General features: G+C 40.7%; 1 protein-coding gene across 1 annotated transcript; it reads right to left on the reverse strand.

Moving 5' to 3' along the window:
* Positions 1 to 1602: 1602 nt before the first annotated feature.
* LOC134571657 (growth/differentiation factor 8-like) lies at positions 1603 to 22964 on the reverse strand. The gene is made up of 3 exons (XM_063430142.1): positions 22486 to 22964; positions 17968 to 18332; positions 1603 to 5195 (listed from the first exon to the last, which is right to left on the reverse strand). Exons 1-3 carry the CDS (start codon positions 22847 to 22849, stop codon positions 4815 to 4817), a joined length of 1110 nt encoding a protein of 369 aa, XP_063286212.1. The 5' UTR covers positions 22850 to 22964; the 3' UTR covers positions 1603 to 4814.
* Between the last annotated feature and the right edge of the window lie 1538 nt (positions 22965 to 24502).

A 24502-nucleotide genomic window follows, 5' to 3' on the forward strand; every position in this document is an offset into this window, starting at 1 on the left:
CTCAGGAGAAACAGGGCTTTTATGTCACCTCAATTTATAAATGAATCATAATTTTATTTGGAAAAAAAAAATCAAAAAATTAAGAGAAATAAATGTTAGTTTTCAAGTTCTGCATGACATTTTAACCCCGAATGTCATAATAGTGTACTACAATAAAATGCACATATTTGTATTCAGCAATGTCTTAAAAGTACAACAGTACCCCCTGTACATGTTTTATGGGGTTTTATAAACTCACAGGATCAAATATAGGGCTTTCTGCTTTTACATTTTTGCACTTTGAAATTTGTCAGCTTGGTATGCTGCCTTTCAGACTGTATACCAGCCCAGAAATTAACCCTATCATGGCATACCATTTGAAAAAGTAGATAACCCAGGGTATTCGAAATGGGATATGTCTAGTCTTTTTTAGTGGCCACTTAGTCTCAAATCCTGGCCAAAGTTAGCATTTTTGTTGTTGCATTTTTCACAAAAAAAGCTGCCTTTTCACCAATGATATTATCAGCATTATACATTTTACTGTTCCAAAACACTCATATTTGTGTTCAGCGATGTCTCACGGGTACAACAGAACCCCCCCATGTCCAGGTTTTATGGTGTTTTTGAAAGTGACAGGGACAAATATAAGGCTTGCCTATTTTAGTTTTTACACATTTAAACTTGCCAGATTGCTTATGTTGCCTTTGAGGCCATACGGCAGCCCAAGAATAGGAAATAATCCATCATGGCATACAAAAAGGAAAAATAGACAATGCTCACACGATGAAACATATATATCACTAGATACCTGGGGCTGATCTCTGTCAGCTGGGGAACTTTTTAGTATCCCAAGACTTTATCAGCTGTATGCAGTGCTGAAAGACAGACGGAGCACTTTAAATCCATAGAGAAAACTGTAGCTAAACTATCAAGCTTAGCCGCAGTGATTCTCTTACTAGATCTGGTGATTGGGAGACCCCAATGTCTGAACAGACCCTAAAAAATCTTCCTCTATGCCCCAATGGCATTTTGAGCAGTCCTGGGCTTTATCAGTTGCCCAGCATAGATCGCAATGCATTAGGCATACAGTAATAATGTAAACATATGAATCTGTCATACTGAAAATAGCCAGTAGATGACAGCAACATACCACTCTGTTTTAGCTTAAATTTCCCTTTGCTAATATCAATTCTGGTATTATCAAAGGTAAACCTTTTCGATTAAGATTGAATTAGGGATTAAGATTCGGTTTAGAATACACATTAGGTTTAAAAAAACACAAAAATAGGTTGCGCTATACAGAAAAAGGTATATAGTACTCACATATACTAAAAGTATCAACAAAGAATAAAAATAAATATAATTATGAACATTATTATGATATGTAGTAGGCTTCTTGTGGGTTCCAATAGGCTAGTAGAGACTTGAGTTTATAATGTATTCATTATTCATAAACATTCATAAACTCATTATTCACAAACTCAAGTCTCTACTAGCCTATTGGAACCCACAAGAAGCCTACTACATATCAGGACTATTATGTTCATAATTATATTTATTTTTATTCTTTGTTGATACTTTTAGTATATGTGAGTACTATATACCTTTTTCTGTATAGCGCAACCTATTTTTGTGGTTTTTGTCATTTCTTCTTTGAGGACATTAGAGGGAACCTCATACCCGTAGGTTGCAGCTTTTTATTTGTTTCTTTCCCTTTAGATCACTCAGCGCTGATCCTATACCCATTTTCTACACATTAGGTTTAGTATTAGGTTTATATTTAAAAAAAATGGCTATAGAATTAATGTTAGGATTGGGATTATGTTTCACATTAGGGTTTGCATTAGGGCTAGCAAGGGAATATATTTGCTCATATCACCAATGGATTTCTTCTGCTGACCTCAACAGAGGTAAACCTTCTAACACTATTTATAGAGTTAAAATTGAGATTAGGGTTAAGGTTATAATTAGGGTTAGGCATAGAATTAGGGTATGGGTTTGGATTAAGGTGAGGTTTATTAGATTTAGGATTAGATTTAGAATTAGTTTAGAATGAGGGTTTGGTCTAGGGATTTAGACTGGGATTAAGATTGTTACTTTGAAAATGTATACAAATCGGGTACTGTAGTCAGAAGGTGTTGCTAAGTATCGTTAAGATCATTTTATACAGTGGACACATGATATTAAAAAATAAGCAGAAACAAATACAATGTGTATGTACAAAAAGATAAAAATTAATACCACAAAATATATAGCGCAAAATATATCATGTGTTAATTACCATGGTGTCCACTTTTGCAAATGGTATGCATTTATGGAGTATTTTTAAATATGTGAGATACTAAAATTCCCCAAAATGCACCATAAACCCATCTTTAGTTTGCCATTTAAAAACAAAAAATTGCAATGGGTAGGTTATAAATCCAGCTCTGTATTCTCACAAAACTTGACAAAGGTATGCCAAGAGGGTCATTCTGTATTCAGGAGATATAGTTGAACTCAATTTAGGGATTTTTTATTGCACCAGAACTTTTTAAATTTAGAAAATATACTGCTACATTGCAATGTGCTTGTAAACATTTTTGAAAATGCCATAAACTTTGAAAGATATTGGTGCTACAATAGCTGTATAGTAAGGTTTAAAATATACGATATAACATACCTTGTGATGTCTACTTTCACAAATGGTATGCATTTATGGGGTAATTTCAACTGCCATTCTGTTACAATGCCCCAAAATGCGGAATAGGCCCATCAATTTCATTTATCAAAATTCTAATTGTAAAAACTGAAATAGTCAGGTGTCTTACATGGCACTGTAACTTCACAGGGTATTGGCAAAGGCACACATTGAGGGTATTGTAGCTGTACACATTATGGGGTTTTGCACAGTAGTAGTAGACATCAGGTTTACGAAATACACATTTGAAAAAAATCTTGTTCTATTTGTAAATGTTAAAAAAAATCATAACACAATTTTACTCCAATATTTAGCAGAGATTGGTAGTTAAACGGCTACATAGTAAGTGTTAAAAACCCTTAGATAAATAGCCTGTGATGTCTACTTTATATAAATATATACTTTTGTATTTTCTGTTATGGCTTACAAGACAAACATACCAAACTCTAAAATTGCTTCACATCGAAATATAATTTTACTCCTTGTATTTTGTAACCCTTAACTATCAAAAATAAACTGACATTCTAGTCGTATTGTGTACTCTGTAAATCCGGACATATAAATGAATGTGTTGTCATATTTCTTTTAATATATTTTTGCATTTATTTGTATTTTTTGTATTATAATCAGACGTTGTGTATGTATATGTCACATCAAATTAAAGCCCTTTCTGTCCTTTAACAGATGTTATGTAACATGTATGGGGGCACCTGAAGAAAAACCCTTAAATTACGATGGAACAAACCTATTGCTCAAATTCAAGGTTTTGTTTTTGTCCAGAACTTGGACACTTGCCTCCATCCTTAAGAGATTAAAAATCATAAAGTCCACATGAAGATTTCTTTTCAACAGCTCAGCAGTTCATTTTACATATATTTGAAATAGTGCATACGGCTCTCTTGTTTCAAACATATTTGTTGTTTGTCACATCCATGTTATTTTTAATATATTTCATATTTTAACTTATTTTCTAAAGTTTTTTAGTGATAGGCTGAGTTTATTATGGTGTGTCACTAGAAAATAGACTGAATGGAAAGTATAACTAAAATATATGATCTCTACATTCATAGTAATGAGCAGCTATTTATTTTTTTCACAGCTATATATAACTAGGTCAAGTTATTTTTTGTCTGATTAACTTCTTTCACAGTTATTTACTATTTGTTTTTTTACACAAGCAGGTTACTTACCGAAGTGTAAATTGATGGTAATTTTCAAATTGTAGAACAAAGTTGAATTGGGAAAAATTCACCAATTTGACATTGTTTTCAGTTCAGCGATTTTTACCTAGACAATTCTCACTTTAGTGAATAAACTTGCTAGTGTTCGTATTAGTAGATTATTTTTTTAATCTGTTAATCGGCTCTAGTACCATGGTTCTAATTGTGTTCATACCATTTGATGTATTTGTTTATAACCTGTTAGAACGAAGTAAAATGATTCTTGTTTTCAAGTATGTCTTGGACTTGTATAAAGCAATTAAATAATCATCAAAAATTGCATAATAGAAAAAGCACAAAATTAAAAACTACAAAACAAATACATTTTAAGGGAGTAGAATGTGGATGTTATGCAGTGCAAAATCTAGAATTGTATAGTAAAACAAAGCAAGGGGTTGTTCTGGAAGGTGTATGCCAACATAAGAAAAAAATATTTTTGATATTCTACAACAATCACTATAGTAATTTTACTGTTTTGTTAAAGCACCATGTGCATAAATTATTGCATTAAGCTTGAATTTGCACCCTATTTTACATATTCAAGTTTATTTTAAATACATTCCAGAGATTAATTGCAAAATAAATTAGCTTTTGGCTCCAACAATGTCGCTTTATAATCTTACATTTATTTCTTAGCATTTCAAGTGGAAGCTATTTTAATGATATTATTATTTTATAAGTCAATTGACTTATCTAAAGGGTGATGCTCTAAGCCGGGAGAGACCAAATAAACATCCTGGTAATAGACTTTTTAACATCTGCAACGGAATAGTGCTTATTTATATACAATCTGGTTTCTAAGTTGTAAGGTTTTATGCTAAGACTCGATTAAATAGTCTTGACCATTTGTTAGCTTATGGTAAAGAATCTGAATTTTGAAGTAGTTGCATGTGTTGTGGTAGCAAAATGTATTAGAGGATGGGTAAACGGAATGATCAAATGCATCCACAGCGATCTACCACCATGCCAGGAATTTTACCTTGTATGATTTCTGATTCATCATTAAAATACAACATATTAAGAGGAGATAATTTAGTTGGAGAACAACATGGGCCTGGTGTACCTTTAGGGTTGGCTTGTTGAACAATATGAGTGTGAGCATATTTTTGCAGACGTCCATATGGGCATTCTCCTAAGCAATGGTTAGCTTTGTATTTCTTTGGTGCTATAACCCAGTCCCAACCAAAAGCTTCAAAATCTACTGTTAATGGGTAGCGACAACATATTGTTTCGGTGGAAAACTCATCACAATTGAGGCAGGAGTCTCTTCTTAACCTTTTAGGTGTGTCTATAATCTTGACCTCCATGAATGGAATCTGATAGAGAAACAAAAATTAGGTATAATCACATAATAACAATATATACCATTAGAGCATTGTCATGTCGAAATTTAGAACATAAAGTAGAAAAGTAACAAAACAATTATATAAAATAATATTTATCACATGATTTGAATAAATATCTAAAATATGGTCTAAAATACTAAATGTGGAGCATTCACCATGTAAACCATTGGAACCAGAAAGCACCTTCCATTGATGACTCATCCCAATTTACATTTTTTGCACCACTTTTTAGATAGAACATGTTGATAAATCGCCTGCTTTTTATTGTCTTAAAGGGACACTTCGGATCCCTAAAGCACTTTACCTTGTTGAAAAGACTACGGTGTAATGCCTTTTTTTTTATTGTCTGACAATTCATTATTACAAACACATTTTCACAAAGCATCTTCTTACTTTTAAGTTCAAAATTACTTATAACTTTCAGTTAAGCTTACAGGTCAGGGTGAACGCAAAAGTTCAACACCAAAATCACTAATACTAAAAAGTAAGCTAATTTATGTTTCAAAATATAAAGTAAATCTCATGAACATGTACAAAATGACACTATAGCCAGTGACAACAAGACATAAAACATTGAATTCTCAAGTTCACATACTTTTTCAAATGAAGTATACATGATACAATCTAAAGCATTTAAATGGAGGTGTTAAATTTGTAAAGGCTGCCAAACAGTGCAATTAAGAAAGATTGTACGCAGATATTAAATTAAACAGCATAATGAACTAAACATCTGCTGCTCTGATGGATACTATGTGACCCCCACTGATCACTTTTCAAAACCGAGATGCATGTGGAATTTCAAAGCACTCAGCAAAGGAAAACACTTGAACGTAAAATTAGTATGAAAAAAAGAGCTGAATAAAAAACATATGGTATATTATACTTTAACCATATTTTTCTTTATTTTTAATATTTCTTTCATTTTGCTTTATTTATTAAATTACTTTTTATTAAAAGGGAGACAAAACATATCCATGGTACCCAAGAGCCTTGTTTATACATATTATTGCAGAAGTTTATTTTTCCATTTTTAATTTATGATATTTATCCATTTCTATGAGACCTGTTTTTTTTTTTTTTATTTTAGTCTTTCATGGTTATTTACCAACTTGAGAATTGTCAGGAAGTCAGCCGCGGATGACGGCGAAAAGGAAGAGGAGAGTTCCCCGCGCCGAGGGAGCCCAGCGGGGGAAAACAGGTAAGATTTAACCCCTTCCACACCCTAGATCCAGGCTGGAGATGGGCCCTAAGGGTGGGAGGACCTAGAGACCCTATAGTGCCAGGAAAACGAGTATGTTTTCCTGGCACTATAGTGGTCCTTTAAGTAAGCCTGTATTCACCTTTATATAGTTCTCTCCACCCTATATTCTTTTGTATGGGTGTAGGTGTGGTAAGGGTTGGTGGTGGGTTAGCCCAGTACTCACAGTTTACTATTGTGGTTTACGTTGGTTAGAATTTACATAGATGGGGGGCGTGGCTTGCCGGTGCATGGAGTGAGACGTGTTTTTCGGAGCTCCGCGAACTCGACCCACATAGCCCCTATTATTAGCAGAACCACGCAGGCGAAATGGGGAGAACTAAGCGCCAGGGCACCCCTGGACCATCGGGCACTAGCCCATCGAGAAAACAGGCCGGCCCGATGGATGATTTTCTCTCCACGCCAGACGCTTACCGTGCCACGAGGCAGGCAGACAAAATGGCGGCTGCATCCCCGAGTACTGAGAGCGGAGCGGGCTCGGAGCCAAGCCCAGCCAGAGGGGAAACTTTGACACAAATCACGGCGGAACTGACAGCCATATCTGCTAATATGCTCACCAAGCAAGATAAGACTGCCATGGTAGCGGAACTGAGGGCGGCGATCCGTGAGGAGATTCTGGAGGTGCGCAGGGACCTCTCGGCCTTGGAAGAGCGTGTCACAGAGCTAGAGCATGAAAACGTGCAGGCGATTCAACACTCCCAGGCAGCTGACCATGCCACGGCCAGGCAGGGCTCAGTACTCCTAGACCTCCGCAGACAGGTGGAGGATCTGGACAACAGGGGCAGGCGGAATAATATCAGGATCAGGGGCATGCCCGAGGCTGAATCTGAGGACCTGGGTACTGCCCTCGCACAGCTTTTCACCCGTATACTGGGCGACGGTGCTCAAGATGACTACCACATTGAACGCGCGCACAGGGCCCTGCGGCCCCCGAGAAGGGATGGCCTGCCCCGAGATGTGATCTGCTGCCTCCTCTCCTTTCAGCTCAAAGAAGCCATTATGAGGGCAGCCCGCACACAGACAGTCACCTATCTGGACGCCCCGATTTCCTTATACCAAGACCTCTCTGCCCTCACTTTAGATGCACGAAGAGCCCTACGACCCTTGACAGGCATCCTACAGGAAAAGCGCATCCCATACAAGTGGGGCTTCCCCTTTAGCCTGCAGGCTAAGAAGGGCAACACGTGGTGCTCCCTACGTTGGCCTAACGATATACCCGGCTTTCTGAGGGCCCTCGATCTACCGCCAGTCACGGTCCGCAACTGGATCCTGGACCAGCCGCCACCGCGACCAGCTCACCCCGAGGTCCCTGAGGCTCTCCGTAACCAACCTAGGAGAGATGCGCAACCCGCCCGCTGGGGGGGCCCGGAAGGCCCCGAAGAATAACACTCGGTCCCTAGATAAGCCTATTGTCGTCTTGGTCCCGTGGCAGCAGGAGACGGCCTGAGGAGACCTCCCCAGGCGACTTCGCTAACAGATAAGTTGACTTGACTATTTTTACACTTGCACACTTAGCTTGTAATATGGGTGGGAACCGGGACTAACCGCCGGCAGGGCCCCCCTACACACTTGTTGCGATGTGAACAGTGGCGGTTTCCCCAAAGCCACATTTAGGCCCTTGCCGAATTTGGGTGGGGTATGGGTAAATGCCATCTCCTTCTTGTTTTTTGGGACATTTGGGACTCCATACACCCTGACACCCTATGCGGGCCGGCCCAGCACGACTGATAATACTACTCTGCCTGGGGAGCGGCCAATTTACCCTATGGCAGCAGTTGCAGGACCAGTTTGAGAACCACCCCTATGCGCTGCCTACGGGGGCCGGCCAGCCTGAATTATTGGCACATATTTGGCAAAGGGGCACCCACGGGGCAGAAGAGTCTTGCTGTAAATGTATTTGGGCAATTTATGTATATTGTTGGAGGGCGGGGGGCTGGTACTGTACCATGATGTGTCGCCTTATCTGACTTAGTAGCTCGTGCCGCCCCACGGCGGGCGGTAGGCCGCTAGGCCGGCGCCTGCAGTCTGGCGGTACGGAACGACAACCTGGATTGGTCTTGTGTTTATTACGGCTGGTGCGGCCCGGGGGCTGCGCTGAATCGCTCGCACCACGTGCTTTCCCCACAATTAAACTATATGTGGTCTCCCTACCACGCCGTGGCGGGCGGTTTGGGGTGCGGCCCCGGGGTCGCTCCCCCCCGACTCACAGGGCCCTTAGCGGTTAATGGCTGTCGACAGTTATGATGTATTCCAACAGTTATGTTTGGTTCCTTGTAGTTTTATTACGTTATAGATAACCTTGATGTAAGCAACCTGCATAGGGTTTTCGGGGTATGCTGATGACGCGAGGTGACACCGCTTTCACAACGGGTACCCAGACTCCCCACCAGGACGGTACCACACCCCCTGCCCGGTTCCCGGGTTGGCCCTGGCGCTCCGCCACGTGCTTCACACTCCCCCGACGACTAATAGCCGAGACATACGCCCCACAACGTGGGTCGAGGGAGAGCGGACACCGCTCTCTCTGAACGGACTTATCCTACCGGACTTTCTCACCCCCCTGCAACCGACCCACCTGTAGATCAGGTCACCCTTACACGACCTAGGGTCTTAGTTGCCTAACCCCCCGTAGCCCTAGACGGGCCCGAACCCACGGACAAGGACAGTACCCCTACCTTTCCCTCCCCTACTCCCTTCCTTCTCCCCACCCCGCCCCGAACAGCCATGGCGACCACTTTCACCCCCGCCTCCCTGACACTGTTCTCACATAATATTCGAGGTCTTAATGCCCCCGAAAAACGGCGACAATTACTGAGAACTTTGTGGTCACATAGGGCCTCGATAGCGTTTCTGCAGGAAACGCACCTTAAAGGCAACGAGGCCCCCCAGATACGGGATAGACGGTACCCGCTGGGATTTTACGCTAACAACCCAGACGCCAAACGCGCAGGCGTGGCCATTGTTTTCGCTAATAATGTCCCGATCGAGGACACTACCTCACAAGCTGACCCCCAGGGGAGGTTTTTATTTGTGAAGGGGGCAATTGCAGCACATAGGTACACATTCGCCACGATCTATTGCCCCAATAAGGGACAGCATCGATTTCTGATGAAAACATTGGCACAACTGGAGAGGTTCCGAGAGGGAACCCTGATACTAGCCGGCGATCTTAATATTCCGCTGGACCCCCGGATGGACACGTCCGTGGGCACCAGTACCATTCCCGCACACTGCTTAAGGCAAGCCAAACAAGCTCTGGGTAAATCGGGCCTAGTCGACTGTTGGAGGGTGGCGCATCCCGACGCTAAAGATTACACATGCTACTCCGCAGTACACAATAGATATAGCCGGATAGACTATGTCTTCCTTGCCCAAGAATACCTCCCCTTCCTCCTCGCATCTGACATCGGAATACAACGAGACTCGGACCATGCCCCAGTTCTCACTACACTTAAATCCCCACTCTTCAAACCCAGGGAACGCTGTTGGAAACTCAATGAAAGTGTACTGGGAGACACTACCTTCACCACTCAAATAGCACAGACCTTGACACATTATTTTACTGACAACGACGACACCGACGTGGCCCCCCTCATGGTGTGGGAAGCACATAAATGTGTGATAAGGGGACAGCTTATCAAACTTTGCACCCAACGCAAGAAAGACCATGCCACACGGATACAGACACTGACACGTACAATAGCGGACTTGGAGACGCAACACAAACAAGACCACACGGACGATGCCTACCGCCTTCTCACCGACCAACGTAGACAACTCAGGGACTTGCTCTCACAGAATCTGTTACATACAATACGGAAGTCTAATAGACACTTTTACGAATTCTCCAACAAATGCGGGAAAATGTTGGCCCGCACCCTGACACAGAGGCATAGACAGCAGCATGTGCACCAGATAAGGGGCAGGGATGGGACGGTGAAACGGGCACCCCCGGACATCCTACAAGCATTTAGGCATTTTTACGCAGATCTGTACAATATCGACGCATCCTCACACCGCGCGGACACCTCCCTACATCAACATAGGATAGAGACGTTCCTCTCTGAGTACGTGGGGTGCAAGGTCCCGGCGGATGTAGCCGAGGACTTGGACCGCCCGATAACTGAGGAGGAACTAGCCGCAGCCCTTAAACAATCTAAGTCCAACAAAGCGCCAGGCCCTGATGGCCTACCGACCTCGTACCTACGCAAATTCAAAAATATACTGCTGCCTCATTTGCTACAGGGTCTCAACTCCCTGATAGATGGTGGCAGGTTCCCTGTTGACACATTACACGCGACGGTGACGGTAATACCCAAGGACGGTAAGGACCCCTCTGACTGCGGGAGTTATAGACCAATATCGCTACTCAACGCGGATCTAAAATTATTTGCCAAGACCATGGCCCTGAGACTCTCCCGCATACTCCCCGCGCTGATACACCCGGACCAGGTGGGCTTTGTCCCCGGTAGGGAGGCGCGGGACAATACCATCCGAGCCCTCAATCTGATCCACTCCGCCCGGTCGACCGGCAAAAATTTGGTACTGGTCTCCACGGACGCAGAGAAGGCCTTTGACCGGGTGGATTGGAAGTACCTGGAAGCCACCCTGCGCCATATGCAGTTCGGGCCCAATATCCGCGCATGGGTCTTAGCTTTGTACACTAACCCCACGGCTCGAATCCGGATTAACGGAGCGCTCTCGGCCCCATTCAACATACGCAACGGCACCAGGCAAGGCTGTCCCCTGTCCCCCCTCCTGTTCGCCCTCACCCTGGAGCCCTTCCTGGAGGCGGTCAGACGGGACGGGGGTATTACGGGGTACAGCATGCATCGAGTGGAGCATAAGGTGGCGGCATACGCCGACGACATGCTGTTTTTCATAGACAACCCCATAGTGTCATTCCCCAACTTGCTTCGGGCCTTCAGGGAGTTTGGGGGCATCTCCAATCTCAAACTAAACATGACTAAATCGGAGGCCCTGCCAATCTCACTCCCAGCGGCGGGGATCGCTCACCTGCACTCACAATTCCGCTTTTCATGGTGTCCCGACAAGCTCAAATACCTAGGGATCTGGCTACCTACTGATTTGACCCTATTGTACCAGTTAAACTTCCTCCCCATCCTTACGGCTTTACTGAACGACCTCCGCCGCTGGAGGGGCCTCTATGTCTCTTGGTTCGGCCGGATCAACGTGATTAAAATGAATGTGCTGCCCCGCCTGCTATTTTTGTTCCAAGCCATCCCCGTTTCGCTGCCAAGATCCTTTTTTCAAACGATCTCAGCGGCGGTGAGAGAATTTGTTTGGAACGGGAGAAAGAGTAGGGTCAGCAAGGCTATATTAGAACGCCCAAAAACGAGAGGAGGCGCAGGGCTCCCGTCATTCCTAAGATACTATCAAGCAGCCCATCTACTCAGGCTAGTGGACTGGCATGCCCGCCCAACCACCAAGCTGTGGGTCCCCATGGAACTCGAGCAGACGGGTGGCGTTCTTCCTTCACGCCTATGGTTAAGCACCCTAACTCTGGGAGCCTTGCGAACTGGCAACCCCCTGATTGACGCCACACTGCAAATCTGGTGCACATTGCGATACTCACACCAACTTACGACCACGGACAGTCCTCACACGCCCATAACGCACAACCCGGGAGTAGGGGGGGGACTAACGCCCGCAGACCTTAGCACATACACCGACACCGACTGGCTCAGCTTTCAGCATCTCACACTAGGGAACCGACTTAAACCCTTGGCTGACATTTTAGGGGACAAGGTACCCACGGGACTAGACACCTTCCATTACATGCAAATTCGAGCATATTACAAGACTTTCCCAGTCAAACAATGCCTACACAGAGCCCTCACACAATTTGAAACTCTCTGCTCAGCCAGGACACACCCAGTTAAGGGGGTATCTAGGCTCTACGCCCATCTTCTAGCTAGCGAACACCAGTCACACCCGAGATATGTCACCAGGTGGGAAAGGGACACGGGGACCACACTCACTGACCAGGAGTGGGAAAAGATTTTCATACTGTCACATAAGTGCTCCATCAGCTCCAAATTCCAAGAGACGAACTTTAAGATCCTTACACACTGGTACAGGACGCCGGACACTCTGCACCGCATGGACGCAGAGATTCCCGGAGACTGTTGGAGGTGCGGAGCCTCAGACGGCTCCTACCTGCACATTTGGTGGAGCTGCCCCGAGATAATACCCTTCTGGTCAGCGGTCAGGGATTCCATTCAACAGATCACGGATATTACACTACCGCTCCAACCCCTCTCCATGCTCCTTCACCACACAGACATGACGCTTGCTGCCTATAAAAAATCCCTGATAAAACACTTGCTAACGGCAGCCACGTCACTGATCCCCACAATGTGGAAGCAGCGGGATGCGCCTACACTCCGGCAGTGGATGGACAGGGTGGGGGATATATATACGATGGAGTCCCTTACGGCGGCCCTACAGGAGAGACAAGAAAAATGTACTCAAGTCTGGACGCCATGGCTGTGGCATTTATCGGCCGCCGGTGCGGGGAGCGGGAGACAGGCATCCCGACCCTCCCTACCCTCACCCTCCCTCTCTCCATCCTCCCATCCCCTTAGCCCCGACAGTCAGACTCCTTAACTCCCCCGTAGAGACTACCCCCTTGATTGCCGCACCATATTGCACCATACTTGGTACGAACTATAAGCGCTCTCGACCGTCCCGAGGGACGGACTCACAGACACGTCAATATGTAGACATTCACACCCCCACCGACTTGACTTACTACCACTTACTGTCATGTTTCAGCCCCCATGGACCGGATAAAGATACCCTTCTGACGCTCATCTTCATGATGGCCCCATGTCACTGTGAAGCTGGCACGTAGATTGACTACAGATACACGGATAGTCCCACATGTTATTGGGGGGAACTACTGGTGTGAATTGTGACACTGAATCAAATTGAAATAGGCTGAGAGCCGCATGCGGCTTCATAACGGTATAACATTGTATCATAAACCTTGCATAGAAACCCAGATAGCCTGAAATACTTCGCAGGGAATTCCGGCAAGAGCTCTACAAAAACCCAACCATCTTGACTATACTAGGGGTTAGCAAGCTATGTATAAACAGCCGTGAATATATCGCGCACTCAATATCTTAAGCTGTCCCCTATTAACTAAAACTTACTACCCTTGGAATTTCCGACATACCCCTGTTCTAAGACTGGTGAAGTGTACTCATGTTCTGTTCTTGCTTGTTATAACTTTGTATCATTAACATTGCGCAGACACCCTAATAGCCTGGAATATCTCGCAGGGGACTCCGGCAAAAGCTCTACGAAAGCCCTACCACCTTGACTGTACTAGGGGTTAACAAGTTATGTATAAGCAGCAATGCGTATATGGCACACGTAATATCTTATGAAGTCTCCCATTAACTAAATCTTCCTACCCTGGACTTTCTGATGTACACCCGTTATAAGTTTGGTGAACTGTACTCATGTCATGTTTTTACTTGCTATGGTTGTAATACCTCTTGCTATGCTATCCAAAACAAAATAAAAATAAAGATTGTCGAAAAAAAAAAAGAATTTACATAGATAATGCGGAAGTGTAAATTTTGTATAATCAATGTGACTGAGAAGAGTTGGTTGTTTTCAAAATGTTTACAAATAATTCGACACATTTGAGGATTGTTACCCAAAGAGTATAAAACCACTGCACTTAACTGCCGATCTGTAGTGATTATGTTGCTTTAGTGTCCCTTTAATGGCGCTTATGACAGACCATAGGTTGCCATGGCATCTAATAATTGTATTCTGATGTTTTAATGTGTTCAGTATTTGGAGACCTTTGAGCTACTCACACAAGGCATCTTGGAAGATGTGAACGGTAAGTGTATTACACTCACCTACCTGCCACACCACCACTCTAGGTCTTGTTAACACCAGTTGGAGAATTGATTTTTGAGTTTTAACTCTGATAAGTCCCTCTGTCTTTCTCTGCCCTATAGAGGACCTATAATTGAAAACTAGAGTACTCTACAGGGCTCAGATAATACAGTGCATCTGACTAGCAGCAAAGAGGGAGGGCTCTTGTAATATTGTATGAACATATGTTTTCTAGTTGCAATAGATACTTACAATACATTTTATGATATAGACCTCTGGTATATGTCACAGAACAGCAGTTAGTGAATGTGGTCTTCACTCATACAGAAATTAATTTCCTGTAATATCCCATTCACACCCTGGCAGTTGGCAATTATACAATATTGCTTTATCAGTGAGCACATTTTCATTAAAAAAGAAGCAATAACCTTAGCATATCCTCGGGTTTATTCAATGTTGTGCTACCTTCCAACTGTCTGGGATCTGGTGGAACAGTCCTCATTTGAAACCCCTATTCTTCCACTCTGGAATTCTTTCTAAGGAATCCCCCTTCCCTGGAGACCAGAGAAAACTCCCCAAAAAGTACAGTCTTAAATTGAATCTGTGCAAAAGACTAATACAACTTATAATTGGTCACGTGAGAGATGAGAACATCCCTAATTGGCCAGCGTATATACAGTTTGTCACTGGCATAGAGTGTATTGGGCTCTACCCATCCCTGTACAGGTTTCAAGCTGGTCAAAGCTTCACACTGATACGACAGTTCATTAAATATGTTTACAAATGTTTATGTATTACGCAGGCAGATAGATGGACCGGTTTCTTGAATCAATTTGTAAATCCCCCTTTATGCATTTACATCCACCAGATGTAAAATTGATTTTCAGCAGTGAACAACGCAGACATAATGTCTGCTTGCAATGCTGGCATGTTAGATATTTTTTTACATTTTTTTGTTTGTTTTGTTTTTTAGGCCTCATTAAATCCCTTGATTATTAAAGTGTCACTGTCACTTTTGGCTTATGTCCACAGTATATAATTGATTTTACACCCTCCCTTGTCACTTGCCTTAACTTATATTTAGTATATTTTCTTCCATGTGCTATATCTCAATAGCTGGGGGCAGCCATTTTGTTCTCCGCTGCCCTTGATGTCTGTGGTCTACCCTTGCGGGATCTTTTTACTGATGGACTGTTGTTAAATGTGATTGGTAACAAACAGAACCTTGCTTTCAGATGCCCCATTGTCAACTTTTGTCAAGTAGACTTTTATACATACAGAAACATAGTCCCTACTTTTACTTTTGAAAAGTAGAGGGATCAGAAAAAAAATAAAAAGAGATTCAGATTCAGGGAGCTATGTAGAAGCAGATTATATTAATTTTACATTTTGTGGAAGAGCCACTTTGAATATATATTGCATGATAAGTACCAGTTCTTTATAGGTATATGTGTCATATGTTTATGTGTCTGCAATATGCACTAGCGGTGTGCTGAGCATACTGTATGTAGTATGGGTTTCACTTTGATGATGTATGTTAATGTGGGCTAGGTGCTGTATATCATATGGGTAAGAGTGAGTGATGGGTGAAGACCGGCAACGTTATTTACTAAAGTGAGTGAGTTAAATTTAAAGGTACACTCCAGACCCCTAAAACACTTTAGCTTGCTGAAAATCTTTACATGTGAAGTGTGTCCTGTTTTTTCAATTTGTAAAACGTGCAGATTTCAATAGAAATTAACACTTTTACAAATAAATCTGGTTACACCCCCTGACTTTCAAGCAGACAACAGGTCCTGTTACTTCCTGTTTGCTCAGTGGAACTAAACTCAAGCGGCAGCAATAGCCCAGAGCACATGCCTTGCAAATACTTCTCATTGAACTGCATTGGGAAGCCTGTGTTTGGAAAGTCAAAGAAAGTCTGGTGAGGTTAGAAGGTGGGGGCTTTAAAAGGCTGCAGACAAGAAACTGCAGGCTTTAAAAGTGGTTTTTAGATATATCAATGAAAAAAAAGGATAATTAAATGCATGCACATTTTTTGTTTATTTTGTATTTGGGCAGTGGAGTGTCCCTTTAAGATCAATATAGCCAAAATGGAAACATTCACAAATGTGGCTATTTTTTCAGTTCTGTTAAGCTGTCCTTAAAGTTTAAATTCACTTTGAGTTCTTACTTTAGCAAATAACCATGTGGGTGTTAAACCTGATTTTAAAAGCCTTAATTTGGATTAAAGCATGAAAAGTTGCTGCACTTGATAGATTGATGTAAAATATAAGGCACAAAAATGTTTTGTTGTTGTTTCTGTTTGAATTATTTAATAATTTGTTTGTGTATGCTGTTCAGTTTTAGTACAGATAGTACAAGGGGTTAGATCTGTGAGTCCCGTGGAGATGTATAGTGAAATTACTGGTCCATATTGAATCAGATTCCCTTGTTGATTCTCCTAATTCATTTGACTCTCCTGAACTTCTGGTCCTTTTTGTCTGTCAGTATTTAAAATGAGAAACCTGTGTGCAAGTGAAAGCTGACAAGGAGGGCAGATATACTCTATATGTTGTCTGCTAAGAAATCTGTGGATTTACTTAGTGTCTTTTACGACTGCCCTTAAAGAGATACTCCACTGACTAAGTACACGATAAAATAGAATCACTGTTTAGTAGATATACCCCAGAAAAAAACTTGCATGCATTTAATAATGAGTTTTTTTGATTGGAGTTGTATTTAAAACAAAACCTGCAGATATCTTGTCTGAAGCCTGTGCAAATCCTCCCCTTGTAACCACACCCAGACTTTCTGTGGCTGTGCAATCACAGACTTCCCAATGCGCTACTTCTAGTCCTTGCAAAGCAGGTGCTCGGTGCAAATGTTGGCCCATGAGTTAAAGGACCACTCAGCTCAATGAAGTGGTCTGGGTGCCAGGTCCATCTAGGGTTAACCCTGCCTGCTGTAAACATAGCAGTTTCAGAGAAACTGCTATGTTTACCTATGGGTTAATCCAGCCTCTAGTGGCTGTCTCATTGGCAGCCGCTAGAGGCGCTTCCGCGCTTCTCACTGTGATTTTCACAGTGAGAAGATGCCAGCGTCCATAGGAAAGCATTGAGAATGATTTGCGCATTCAGCTGATGATGTTGGAAGGAGGAGGAGAGTCCCCAGCGCCGAGGGAGCCCGGCGCTGGAGAAAGGTAAGGGATTAACCCCTTCCTCCCCCTTCAGCCCGGCGGGAGGGGGGCCATGAGGGTGGGGGCACCCTCAGGGCACCATAGTGCCTATAGTGGTCCTTTAAGTGCAAATAAGCTAACTAAACCAGGAAGTATGTGCTTAAAAATCCATAATTTATAACAGTGTCAATTTCTATTGAAACCTGCACTTTTTCCAAAATGAAAGAAAAAGTACACACACCTCACACATAAAAATTTTTGCAAGCTTCAGTGCTTTAGGGATCTGAAATGTCCCTTCATTGAAAGATATAATTTCTTTATGTGTGTGTGTGTGTGCCATCTGAGAAAATTCTGTGGAAACAGTAAATGCACAATATGACCCTCATACTAAAAGCTTGAAGTAGACTGACTAACGGCATGGTTCTTCACAATATAAAACCTACCAGTCCATCTTCATTATTAGTTACTGCAAGATCCTGTCCGTTTCCATCAGTAGCTTTGATTTCAATGCCTAGATTAGATTCGGGTTGTCTCAGCCAGTTTTGCAGCACAGTTTTCACATCAATGCTTTGCCAAGTTCCAGAACCTGGATACATCTCAAGTTTTAGAGCTCGGATTCCCGTGTACCTTGTACCATCTTTCAAAGGCTTAATCAGTCTCAAGATCTGTACAACAACTGTCGTAGGTTTTTGGACTGGTCTTAGATGTACCCAGAGTTGAGCCTTCATTATTTTATTCAGATGAATTTTTGAGCTGAATTTGAAAAAGCAACATTTTGGTTTTTCCGTCACTTCACTGGGAAAATCAGCTGAAAAATTCACATAAAAAAACAGAGTTAAAACATATTTAAAACATAATTGTACGTATACAACTCTAGCATCTGTTTCACAGATTAGCAGCACTGAACTTATCGACCCCACTTTCAGTGTGATATTTCTTGCAGGGTTATTTACTAAAGTGAGAATTAGTGGGAATTCAAGGTGAATATCACATTTAAGGCCAGAGTGGCCGAACTCACTTAGAGAATTGTTTTCAGTTCAGCTGTTACAGCCTTGACATTTAAATTCACATTGAATTACCCGCAAGTTTCACTTAAGTGAATAACCCTGAACATAAAAAAAAATTAAAAATACAAAAAAGAGAGACTCTGAAGTTGAAACGGTCTTTCTGAACATCTACCAATAAATTACTTCTGCCCTGCCTATAATTGGTAGTGAAATTGAGAAGAGAAGGGGCACTGGATGTTTTCCAGTACTATCTTGTACATCGAGTTACCTGTTTCTAAGTAACCATAACTAGTTCTGCCTTTAAGGTAACAGTGTTGCAGTAGCACGGCTCAGAGACGCAGCTGGTGCTGCCCATCTCCTCTCTAAAATCATACAAGAATGATGGTCATTAAGTTATGTAAATGAAAAATTGCTGAGGCATATTCTGGTAAGGGATCACTATGTTTTAGATGCTTTGGATAGAAAAGCATTATCACTTGAGCTTGTATTATATATAAGTAGCTAGATCTCTAGCCAAGATAAGAGCTACATTCCATTTCTAATACTATGTGCTACTCAACAAGATATGATTTAAAGCTGCTTCCCTTTTAACTTTTCTTAAAGCTATAGTGGCACCGTTAATTATGTTAATATTTTGCTTATTTTTAGAAAGTGCCGTCATAACAATGTAATGTTTGTTTTTAAGTTGAAGACTTGTGCTTTCAGGCCTGCCTTAGAATATTAATTATTTTTTATTTTGATGATCAAATCACACTTTGATTTACTATGTGTAGTTCTTCCATGTAATGAATGATGAAGTATTCCTGGTTTGAGATCTAGCCAATCATTAAAGTTTTTTCCAGGGTGTATAAATCTCCAGCCTAGCAGGTTTTTTGAATTTTATAGTTGTTATGCAATTAATCAATGATCTTTCTGCATCTTATTTCAGCTATTATTTTAACTTTTTTAAACTTTTTTTTTCTAAACATGACACTTATTGGTTGTAAGAAAATGAAATAAATGAATCATCACTTCAAATTTCTGCATCAGAAACGGTTTCATTGCCATAAAATAATACATAGTATTAAGTACCAACTGAGTATCTTATTCAGGATCTCACAAACAATCATAATGTAGAGGAAACCAGCATGCGATCTCTATCAGTGGAACCTCCAGGTGCAGTTTTTACTGGGTCATCACAGACCCATGCAAGAGGTTTGCATGTGCAAGGCCAAATTATGTTCTCTCTTTCCTATTATGATTCATACCATCCTGGTTAGCATATTATCTGGCTGATGACAAAAAACAAGTATATTTGTATACAGCTAGTTGACACCATATATATGTATACATCACTTGTTTATAGTTAGTATTTAGGTAATGATTGTCTATTGTAATTAAATACAAATACGTTTTAATATTTGTCTGAGGAGTGTAAAACTTGATTTAAGATGTAACATCAAATAAATATTCAAATGTTTTAATTTTAAAAAATCCAATGTGGAGTATGCCATAATAAAATTAATTTATTTGGCACAACCTGCTCATGCACCTCTAACATGTTTGGATGTCACGGCTTCCTTGGAATCTGTGTGAAAGTGTGAGATTTAACACTTTAGTAAATAATTTTACTAATCAAAAATTGTAGAACAAAACAGGAAAACTGGGAGATAGTCGGCTATGTTTTGCATTTTCCTATTCAAATTTAAACTTCACTTTCAAATCCTGGAAAGTCACAGTTTAGTGAATAACCGTGATAGTCTTTGTCTTCTGCATAGGGCCTGAGGATGAATATTTTTCAATCAGGGTTAATGAGAATTGAGAATTCAGCGAGAAGTGATTTTCCAATTTTGGGCCAAAGTAGTTGAACTGGAAGCAATGGTGACTTAGAGAATGTTTCCAATTCGGTTGAATTCTCATGTTAGTGAATATCCCTTCTTACAACTACAGCTATTTGTTTTTGTTACAAAGTATCAGTTAACATACAAATTGCTATAAAAAAAATTACCATTGCAATGTGATAGTTCACTTGTCATAAGATTTGAATTTCACTGTAAGTATAATATTTTTTTCTAATTAATAGTGATGAAGCGTGCATGCCACACTTTAAAAACCAGGAACAATCTATGCACCAGAACGAATACAGCATGTTGTAGTGGTTATGGTGCTAGGTGTGCCCTGGAGCCCCCAAATATAGCTAGTCAAACCATTTGCTAACTGTTTGACAACTCACCTGGAGCCCCATAGGGCATTGTTCATATCCTCCACTGAAAGCTGGAAGCTCATGCTACAAGCTTCCATTAGTTTTCCTGAGCTAAGCCTTGACATCCACAGCCAGCTCACTGGCTGAGAGAGGCAACTGATCACTATTAGCCAATTAGTTAAGTCTTGCACTTACTGGCTTACCCAGTGGATCCTGGTAAGTTGTCAAACCATTATCAAATGTTTGTCTACTTACATTGGGGGATGGCAGGTCCTTGCTGGCACCATAACCACTACAGCATGCTGTAGTGTGTATGGCTCTTGGAGTGTTCATTTAACACACATTAAGAGGGTGTCTACTACTGCTGCTTATGTTGGTACTAGAATTCCATAAAGTGTATTGCTAACGTAATCTGGTACTTATAAATTGTTAGATATTACTATCCCTTTAAAAACATATACAAGACCAGTACAAGAATACAAGACCATTTAGTACATTTTGAGTTTTGTTTTATACAGTCATATCTCAATAATACCCTATATATTACTACCTAATTTATCTTAAAGGGACACTATAGTCACCAGAACAACTACAGCGTATTGAATTTGTTCTGGTGAGTAGAATCATTACCTTCAGACTTGAATACAAGTAAGATTTTACTATTTTTAGGGAGGGGGGCTAGATGGTGGTTTTAACCCTATAGGGTCAGGAATACTTGTTTGTGTTCCTGACCCTATAGTGCTCCTTCAAAGATTGTAAAGGAATTCATATGAAACAAAATGGTTGACTTTAACTCTACCTGTGATTTACCTACTTCACATACAGTAAAGATTTTTTGGAACAGTCGTTAACACTGAGCGGATGAAAAGGGGTTAGTCTTCATCCTGACCTTATTACTTCTTTCAGTAAATATTATATCTGTAAATTGTATTTTAATCGCACAATATGTTGGAATGTTTGTCAATGAGAGAATAAATAATATTTATTAGATCAAAGTAAACATGTACATATCAGATTTAGCTGTTGTTACCAATTTAAAATAACATATTCTAGTGCATAAATAGGGTTACTACTTTGGACTCAAGTTTATCAGGAAGTGTGTAAAAATGTTACTTTGCTGAACATCACCTAAAACTATTTTGGAGCAATTTTGGACTTTGATGTGTTGAGGTAATTTCTCAGCTCTATCAGAAATGTTTATTTGATGCATAAACTATGCAGACAAAACAAAACACTTGTGGGTTTTCACAAAGCTTTGAATTGAAGAAAGCTAAAATCTAAAAATCACAAAAATAGGTTGTTTTTAAAATTCTCCTAGGGCACAATTTGCTATTTTTTGCCTAAATTTGACAATTGGGATTTCAAATTGCTACGGCTCTGATTTTAGTCAATAACTGTGACAGTGAGGATTTTGTCTTTAACAATTAAAATATAATGTTTATAATCAAGAATACTTGTGTCTAAGTATCACTCGTAGACATGTTTATTTGTTTAATGTGTTTTATCATCCTCATACAACAAAAAATATTTAGTACATTTATAGCACGCACAAAACAATAGAAATCGCTTAACATGAAACAATTATTAGTTCAGCTTATGTACTTGACTTCCTGGTGCCCAGAATAAAATGGGATAACTGACTATGCCCTTTAAATTACAATAATGCAAACAAGTATCCAAAAATATTTTGGATCCTTGAAAAGCATGTAATTTTTTCTTAAAATGGAACGTCATCTCAATGTAGGCTGAGTTAACTTATATAATTTACTTACGTTCTGTAGGTATTATTATGACAGTTTCCGTGATAGCATGGTAATCATCATCTTCAAGGGCCTCTTCACTGCCTTCATCTCCTTGGACATCATATCGATCAATTATATCTTGTAGTGGTGGAGCTTTTGGGAGAATTAGTGTTATAGCATCCTTGCTAATGCTAGGTGGCTGCTCCAGTCGCAATTTGCTAAGAATCTGGACTTTTATAGCTTCTAATCTCAAAGACGTGCTGTTCTGTCTCCAGATGCATGCACTACATAAAGTATCCTTATCTGTTGCTTGATTGCTGTCGTTTAAATCCACTGGACTAAGTACAATAAATATACAAACAAAAATAAAACTATATATTCTTAATTTTAGCATTTTTTTAAATTTAACTTTGCTTTTTTTTTCCCTATCTTTTTCTTTTTTTATGCCAAGAGTAATCTTATAAAGTCAAACAGACTCCTAACGAAAGTGTAACGTTGAAGGAAGCAGAGAAGCCTGTCACTGTAATAAATCATGTATAGTTCATGTGCACTTTTATACTCCAACTTAAGTTACACTTGGGTCATCAGAACCAATGATTGGCTGACACACAGACAATGAATTTAACTGGCAGAGTTCAGATATTCGCTGTCATTAGGAGTACATTTTGTTTGAAGCCAAAAGTACGTTCATCTTTCACATATGAAAATAACTTCCTGGAGCAGAGTGTTGTATCATAATCAGAACTGAAGATGTAGTTAAGGATATGAACAATTAAAGTGTCAATCTTAATTTCAATTATTGGAAAAAAAAATAAACCAGCAAAACAGATTTGTAAAAATGTATGTAAACAAAGGATGTATGTAATATTATGTATTATGTAAGTGACTCATGATAGTATTAAATTTATGCTTACTAATGCAGGAGTCTAAATAACAAAATGGAGGAACTAGAGGCAATATCATTCACTAGACAATATGACATTATAGACATAACTGAAACATGGTGGGATGAGACAAGTGACTGGACAGTTAACTTAAATGGGTACACACTATTTAAGAATTATAGATAAAACAGGAAAGGTGGTAGGGTATGTTTTTTTTATGTCGACCATTAGTTAAAGCAAATCTCAAGCAAGTGGAATTCGATGAGGAAATTGTGGAAGCTTTATGGGTAAATATCTGCTTGGGGCAAAAGAAGGGAAATCAATTATTGGTTGGGATACTCTATAAACCATCTAACGTTAATATTGATGAGGAACAACTGTTTGAACCAATTGAGAAAGCTGCAAGTCTGGATAACACATTCATTACTGGAGATTTTAATTACCTGGACATGAATTGGGACAGAAGGACTAGTAGTTCAGCAAAGGAAATACGGTTTTTGAACTTGCTAAATGACACCTTCATGTCACAACTTGTACAAGCACCAACTAGAAAGGACGCTTGCCTGGACCTGGTTCTAACAAGCAATGTTGATCATTTAAGCAACATTCAAGCAAAATAAGACATTGGGGTCCTGAGCGCGCAGCCCAGGAGATTACCATTCCTCTACCCATGCTTCAGCAGTATATGGTGTAATACTTACTATACAAGTTTTAAGAGACTTCTTTGCCAAGGAAAGACTATTTACAACTTGGTGAGATCCAACCATTATTTTCTTTGGACTCTTTTTTTCCTTTTCTTTTTGCTTTTTTTTTCAAAAAAAATTCATAAACTATTCAGTGTATTATACAAAGTAGGGATGTGCATGGGCAAAAAATTTGGTTCTTCAGAAATTCAGGAATTCGAGACTTCGGCACTTTGGGAATTCATAACACACACAGTGATGACCTCAGAGACCACAAGGGAGGGAAGAAACTCCTCCCACGTGTTGTGGTTAACATAATTGGAGATAGGCCATAGCCAATCAAACACACCCTGTGTATATATAAGCTAACCTCTCTCTTGCCTCAGTGCCCTGTTGTGGTCTTTGGATTACCATTGAGCGTTGCACTTACGTTATTTGGATTTCTAAGCATTCATCGGATAGGCATAAGGTTATCCTAAC

The sequence above is a fragment of the Pelobates fuscus genome, chromosome 8 (assembly GCF_036172605.1).
Source record: "Pelobates fuscus isolate aPelFus1 chromosome 8, aPelFus1.pri, whole genome shotgun sequence".
Taxonomy (NCBI): Eukaryota; Metazoa; Chordata; class Amphibia; order Anura; family Pelobatidae; genus Pelobates; species Pelobates fuscus.